Genomic DNA, 7,795 nt, shown 5'->3' with positions numbered 1-7,795 from the left:
TGTGTGTGCGTGCGTGTGTGTGTGTGTGTGCGTGTGTGTATGAGTGAGTGTGTGTGTGTGTGTGTGCGTGTGTGTATGAGTGTGTGTATGTGTGTGTGTGTGTTGCATTTTTCAGAGGTCGAGGACATCAAAGCCCCAAAAATAGACCAGAAACTGAAGCCCGAGCTAAAGGTCAGAGGTGAACCTGCAGCACACCTCTCTGTGTATTATATGTGCATCACATATTCATTTCTGTAAATACAAATCATCTACATTCATATTATCCACTGCACAGCTTCCTGCGAGCCTCAGGCTGTGATTGGCCGGCGGGCGCGTCACTCACCGGGCATGATGCTGGAGCCGGGCTCGTTCTCGGGCAGGATCAGCTCTCCGAGACCCGAGCGAGGTCCGGATCCCAGGAAGCGGATGTCGTTGGCGATCTTCATCATGCTGACGGAGACGGTGTTCAGAGCGCCGCTCAGCTCCACCAGTGCATCGTGGGCCGCCAGAGCCTCGAACTTATTAGCCGCCGTGATGAACGGAAGACCTGCGGACGAGGAAGCAGAATGAACACAAAGCCTTACGCGATCACTGGACCCCGAGGAAAACACATCTGTGTGGAAACACTGATCCTTCAATCTCTTCAGACTGTCAGACACAGAACTCCCTGAACTCAAGCATGAGTTCAATGTGTGTGAACGTGAAGAACAAACTTGAGTCTGTTCCTCACATAAAGCATCATATGAAGAAAGACAGTCATTTTATTTTGGGTTTTGGGTAAGAAATGTAAAACTGAAGTTTGAAAATCTCTAGATTCACGATGTAATGATGATGTCATGGTAATATTTGCATACTAAACTGCGACTGGTTTTGACTTCCTTGCATTTATTTACAATATTCAAATACACGACTGCTCAAAATCTGGTGTCATTTGAAAGAAATGAATACTTTTATTCATCAAGGACGCATTAAATTGATCAAAAGTGACAGTGAAGACATTCATGATGTTACAAATTATTTCTATTTTAAATAAATGCTGTTCTATTGAACTTTCTATTCATCTGTGAATCCTGAAAAATAAAATGTATCACAGTTTCCACAAAAATATTCAGCAGCACAACTGTTTTCAACATTGATAATAATCAGAAATGTTTCTGTGTGTGTGTGAGCGTGTGTGAGAGTGTGTGTGTATGAGTGAGTGTGTGTGTGTGTGTGTGTGTGAGAGAGTGTGTGTGTGTGTGTGTGTGTGTGTGTGAGAGAGAGTGTGTGTGTGTATGAGTGTGTATGTGCGCGTGAGTGTGTGTGTGTGTATGAGTGTGTGTGTTACCTGTGAGCGCAGCCACTTTATCTGCTACTTTCTCAGCGAAGCCGATGCGCGTGTTGAGTCCGGTGCCGACCGCAGTGCCGCCCGCTGCCAGCTCATACACACGAGGCATGGCTGCTTTCACCCGCTCGATGCTGTACTTCACCTGCTGGACATATCCACCAAACTCCTGCACACACACACACACACACATGAGAAACCAGCCCGCGGTTATTCTCAATCAATGCACTTCAATCAGCAAACTGGTTGGTAACAGGTGGAGGCGACACGCATGTTTACTGTACGCTTGTCTGTTTCAGTATCATTCACATTCATGCATTTGTCAGACACTCTAATCCAAAGTGACTTACACTGCATTGGGTCTTTAAAGGAGTGTTTCAGATGCAATTAATCAAATGAGTTCTGACTCTGTTTAGCGTGCTGCTGTACCTGTCCGAGAGAGAGCGGCACGGCGTCTTGCGTGTGTGTGCGGCCGATCTTTATGATGTCTTTGAACTGTTCAGCTTTAGCAGCGAGAGCGTCATGCAGCGTCTGAAGACCCGGCAGAAGAACCTCATGCACCTCTTTAGCAGCAGCGATGTGCATGGCAGTGGGGAACGTGTCATTAGAGCTCTGCAGCAAACACACCAGACAAACATTAGCTTTGCATAACCTAACCGCTGAGTTCACTGTGCAGATATTACCTATGTAGCAGGTTGATTTTTAGCTAGTCTGGATATTAAAGAAAATATGTGCATGCTGTTTGAAAGGTTTAACACTGAGAGAAATATCTGCACATCAGTGTGCACGATTGATTTACATTATTTACACACGAGAGTGATGAAGAAACATAGATTCATGTGAAAACACAGAGCAGGATGTGAACCAAACAAGACAAGAAATAATTTGGTATTAAGGGTGTTTGTTGTTTATTATTTATTGGTATTAAGGGGTGAAAGAAGCACCATTCATTTGTGAAGTATTTAATTCAGTGGATTACACAAAAATAGGCATTACCTCATGGTGTTTAATATATTCTTATTTTAATTTCCATAAATAATAACTACTTGTGAGATAATAAAATAAATTAATAAATATCAAATGAATTTATATGCAATGAAAAATAAACATTTAAACAAACAACACTATTAAAAATAAAAATTATATATTATTAATTTTATTTCCATTAAAAATAATTACTTGCGAGACAACAAAAATGAATAAATAAATATAAAACATAAAATAAATATTGTCTAATTTTAAATGTTAAAAAAAAAACATAACAACAAAACAATAATAAAATAAAATAAAAAACAAAATATAAAAATAAATTAATTTAAATATATTATTATAATATTACATTATAATAATATCATTACATTATACTATAAAATACGTTAATTAAAATATAACAAATGAATTAACATAAATAAATAAATTAAAAAATATCATCATGTATACCAGTTTTCCTCCGAGAATCTCGATGGCTCTGTTACTGATCACCTCATTGACGTTCATGTTAGTCTGCGTTCCGGATCCTGTTTGCCAAACCACCAGCGGGAAATGATCATCCAGCTTCCCAGCAGCCACCTGGGAACAGAAACACACAGCAGACACATCCGGAGTCAAACACAGAACACAGAACACCGCTAACTCAGTCAAATCAAGCCCAAATATATAGTTAACTATAACAACCCTGGATCATTTACAGTAACGCTAATGTTCATACAGTAGTATGAGAGATAAATCACCTCATCAGCAGCTTGTATGACGGCGTCTGCGATCTTCGTGTCCAAACCGTAATCTTTATTCACTTCTGCAGCAGCTCTCTTCAGGATCCCGAAGGCTTTGATCACCTGAATCTACAGGAAGAGGAAGCGTTGACAGATCACACAGACCATAATCAGACATGTAAGTGTGTTTCTCACTGGCATTCTCTCTGAGGCTCCTCCGATCTTGAAGTTCATGGTTGATCTGACCGTCTGAGCTCCATAATATTTATCAGAAGGGACTCTGAGCTCCCCGAACGTGTCCCTCTCGATCCTGAACGACTCGGAGCTGGCCTGAAACCACAAAACATACGTTTTTTTAAAGAAGTCTCTTCTGCTCACCAGGGCTGTGCCTTTATTTGATCCAAAATACAGCAAAAATTGTGAAATATTTGTACTATTTAAAACAGCTGTTTTCTATGTGAATATCTGTTAAACTGTAATGTATTTCTGTGATGCGCAGCTGTATTTTCAGCATCATTACTCCAGTCTTCAGTGTCACATGATCTTCAGAAATCATACTAATATACTGATTTGCTGCTCAAGAAACATTTCTGATTATTATTATTATTAATACTTAAAACAGTTGGGCACTTTTTTTCAGGATTCTTTGATGAATAGAAAGATCCAAAGATCAGCATTCATCTGAAATAATACTTTTATTTAGCGAGGATGCTTTAAATTGATCAAAAGTGATGATAAAGACATTAATAATGTTACAAAAGATTTCTATTTCGGATAAATGGTGCTCTTCTGAACTTTCTATTCATCAAAGAAACCTGAAAAAATTCTACTCAGCTGTTTTCAACATAAAAATAATAATAATAATCAGAAATGATTTCTGAAGATCATGTGACACTGAAGACTGGAGTAATGATGCTGAAAATACAGCTTTGATCACAGAAATAAATTACAGTTTAACAGATATTCACATAGAAAACAGCTGTTTTAGATTCTAATAATATTTCATAATTTTTACTGTATTTTTGATCAAATAAATGCAGTCTCGCTGAGCAGACGAGACTTCTTTAAAAGAACATTACAAATCTTACTGTTCAAAATCCTTTGCCTGCTCGTGTTTCTGATATATGATTATGATTCTCATCATTAAAACTGATCAGAAACTCCTGCTCATGTTTCTCAATGACTATAATTCACACTTTCACCCCTCAGAAAAACAAGCCAGCTCTATGTAAGCGCAAATGCACATTTCTAAGGTTATGAAATGCATCTATGAATGTAATAATTCAGATTTCTGAGCGTTGAACATGAAGGTCATTCACTGGCCCGTGGGTCCGGCTCACAGCTCACTAAACACCGCAGAAACAGCGCGATTTTACCATTCTGAGCGGGCTGTGCGGGCTGTGCAGGAGTCCCGGCGCAGGGCAGATGTTCCGGAGGCTGCTGGATCTCTGAGCGGCCCGCGGGTTCGACAGAGCCGCGCTGAAGAGCTGCAGGTTCCGTGCGGAGCGATACATGGCGACCGGGGGCGGAACTACTTTCTCACCAACCAGAGGCGAGATTCAGGGGGCGGACACTTATTAGTGAAACACAACGCGTGGCGTTGCGTCCCAATGTTTCTACTTATACTACGCCCTTAAAGTATGTACTCTTTTGGTGAAGAATACATACACACTTTTGAGTGTGTAGCAGAAGAGTACGCAAGCTTTGGGACGAACTATTACGTAATACACAACGGTCGCGCACATCCGCCATGTTTGTAGTTTTAAAACAATTTTTATTCGTGTTTGTAGTTCTGAATCGAATCCTTCGCCAATGCGCCATTAGAGTGTGCACGGATCCACACTTCAAAAATCTACCATCCGGGGACTTTAGGCATACTCTTGTCAACATACCATGCTTAGGGACACACTTATTGTAATCTCACATACTATTTTATTTTTTAGGGTGGATAGTGTGAACATTGGGACCCGGGATCAGAGAAATTAACACAAAATGAGCGCTTTTAGTGGCCCGCATCTTGTCTCTAATTTGTCAGGTATGATGGAGCTGAATAATTATTAATTTCAGTGGTGGGGTTGAAGAGCGAATAACGCAGCTGTTACTTTTCTCAGCGCTTCTCGGGATCGACCAATCACAGCCGAGTGTTGATATCACCGGATGCGGCGTTTTACATAATCCTTTGACAGTGACTGCTGTGCCAGACATCAATAGACTTAAACGATTCTACTTCATAGTGCACAAATGTTTCTAATAAAACTAAAATTAAATGGAGATGATAACAATCTGAGCCCTGCCGGAACTGACCGGTATTTGCAAACACGTATTATTATTAAATTGAACATTTTTCTAATTCATGCCAAATTACTTACATAAAATTGTATTCATTTTTAATTATTCATGCAGTTTTGTAATTTTCGTGAGTTTTGACTGTTCGTAGATTTTTTTTTTAACCCTATAATGGCCATCAGTGAATGTGTTTATTTTTCGAAGTTATTTTCTGTGTAAACACAAACTTTGGCTACACAAAAGCTATTGAATATTTATTATTGCCAAATAGATATTAATTAAATACAAGATTCTATTAATTTTTTTAGTAAAGACGTTATCTTTAAAATCAAAGGCATTACTACTCGTTAATATTTTGTAGTTTTATTTTTATGAATCCATTGCACAAAATAGCATAAAAATATAATCACAAAATCTTTACTACAAATAATTTCTTACATAGACGAATAACCAGAATACAATCAGAATAACATCATTTAAGTCTTAACATTTTTCTTTGTATTAATTTCTATAATTAATTTTATTAATTTCTATAAGTTATTCTTCATCAGTAATTAATATGCTTTACTAAATTTAATTTTACTTAATAATTTAAGCAATTAAGTTTTTATTTTTGATTTTAACAGGTTTATTTTTTCTAACAATGAATTAATAATTTCAGCGAAAGATTGTCTTCTTCATGTAATGAAATGCTAAGCTTTGTTTTGTTTTTTAACTCTAATGCCCATCAAAGTCAAAACATAATTATCAGGTAAACTGATCATTACTTGTTGAGTCATTTCACTGTTCCGTGTTTTCTATTATTATTATTATTATTATTATTATTATTATTATTACGAAGAAAATTATTAAAAAATATGCATGCTTTATTTCTACATTTATCAACCACATCCAGCAGATGGAGACAACATACAACAAATGAAATTCAGAATCCAAAGCTTTGAGACGCTCAGAAAGAACAAAAGCCTTTAGACAAGAAAATTATTTTGATGAACGTTCTCTCAAAGTTATGAGCAAACGTTCTTCCAGTAATGTTAATACAACCTTCATTTAGTTCAGTTAATGTTCTCAAAACGTTAGCACGAAAATATTATTTATGCATCGTTCATTCATTTTTTTTTTCTGAAATGTTCTAACGTTTTTTAAATGTGACACTTGTTTCAGAACGTTCAGAGCACATTCAAATGTAACATTCCCATAATGTTTGGAAAATGATCAAATGGATGTTCATAAAACCTTCACTTAAATAAGAAAAACGTCTGTAAAATTGGATGTTTTGAACGTTCAGAGAACACTCACGTTAGGAAAACGTTGTTAAAACATTTCTTGTGAGCTGAGAAGATGCCACAATCAATATGAATATGCTGTGATGTTCATAACTCATCTCTAAACTTGGAGTGTCTGATTTTTATCATCATGTGAGTGTGTGTGTGTGTGTGTGTGTGTGTCTCTCTCTGTGTGAGTGTGAGTGTGTGTGTGTGTGTGTGGCTTCCGTTCTGTCAGCAGTTTGAAATGCTGTAAATCATGAGGAAAGCAGCAGTGTTCGTGTCACACATCATCATCTGTTTCCTCCTCGTTTGACTGATCACTGTCTTGTATTGGACTCTAATCAGCTGCTAATTGAAACTAACCGTGATCAATAGCGCCGAACGACTCCGATAAGAAGTGATCAGATTGGACTTTTCTTATCAAATGACTGTAAATGACGTGCTACTGGAAAACTGAAGAGCTGGGCTTGAACGAAGCTGTGTCTGTTCTCTGAGTAATGAGGAAAAGATGAAAGTTCGTGATTATTGATGTGTTTAATCGAGCAGCAGGAGAATTCCGTGTCAGGAACGCTTCTCTGCTGCTCAAGGCCATTATTTTCTCCTTACAGTGTGAATGTGATGGAGTTTGTCCAGAATGATCCCGACACGAGGCGCCACGACTGACAGCAGATCAATTAACAGCAATGATTGGCAAAGCGCAAATATTAGCTGTTCCCAGATCAGTCTTTCATGTGAAATAGTTTCATCTGCTGATAAACGCGCAGGTGATGTTCGTCGGAATTATGCTTCAATCAGATCAATGCGCTCCTGATGAGCCAGTTTGTGTTTGATTCATTACAATCCACTGAATTCAGCAGCTTCACTTCGACACAGAGATGCGTGTTATTATATTATTACTGACCTGAAATTAATTCAATAAATCCGAAATAGGCCTATCTGCATGTTCTGGTTAACCCATACGGCAAAATCAAATATATTTTAAATATACGCTGAATATATGTTCAGTGAAATATATTTTTGAAAGAGAAAATATATTTGGTTTCAACCTTCATACCAAAACTTCGAAATGTGTCATTATTATTATTATTATTTTTATTATTACTATTATTTGTTCCTTGTTGATTTTTATTCAAACGTGTTATATGTTCACACGTGTTATAGACAACAAATAAAGTTTTTCATCAAAGATGACATTTTTATTTAAATATAAGGGCAAAATATCTTTT

At 37.4% G+C, this 7,795-nt stretch overlaps 1 protein-coding gene across 1 annotated transcript in view; it reads right to left on the bottom strand.

Annotated features, from left to right (window-relative positions):
• LOC107715342 (fumarate hydratase, mitochondrial-like) overlaps positions 1 to 4,644 on the bottom strand; it is a 6,981-nt gene extending 2,337 nt beyond the window's left edge. Inside the window, exons 1-7 of the mRNA XM_016521449.1 lie at positions 4,392 to 4,644; positions 3,211 to 3,345; positions 3,034 to 3,144; positions 2,696 to 2,872; positions 1,733 to 1,915; positions 1,307 to 1,472; positions 323 to 526 (exon numbers count right to left, since the gene is read on the bottom strand). Coding sequence (XP_016376935.1) covers positions 323 to 526; positions 1,307 to 1,472; positions 1,733 to 1,915; positions 2,696 to 2,872; positions 3,034 to 3,144; positions 3,211 to 3,345; positions 4,392 to 4,529 — 1,114 coding nt within the window. The 5' untranslated portion in view covers positions 4,530 to 4,644. The remainder of the gene's footprint in view (positions 1 to 322; positions 527 to 1,306; positions 1,473 to 1,732; positions 1,916 to 2,695; positions 2,873 to 3,033; positions 3,145 to 3,210; positions 3,346 to 4,391) is intronic.
• Between the last annotated feature and the right edge of the window lie 3,151 nt (positions 4,645 to 7,795).

Source organism: Sinocyclocheilus rhinocerous, unplaced genomic scaffold (genome assembly GCF_001515625.1).
Source record: "Sinocyclocheilus rhinocerous isolate Xijiao unplaced genomic scaffold, SAMN03320098_v1.1 scaffold852, whole genome shotgun sequence".
NCBI lineage: Eukaryota > Metazoa > Chordata > Actinopteri > Cypriniformes > Cyprinidae > Sinocyclocheilus > Sinocyclocheilus rhinocerous.
The sequence above is the reverse complement of the archived record's forward strand: the minus strand, read 5'-3'. Positions and strand labels throughout refer to the sequence as shown.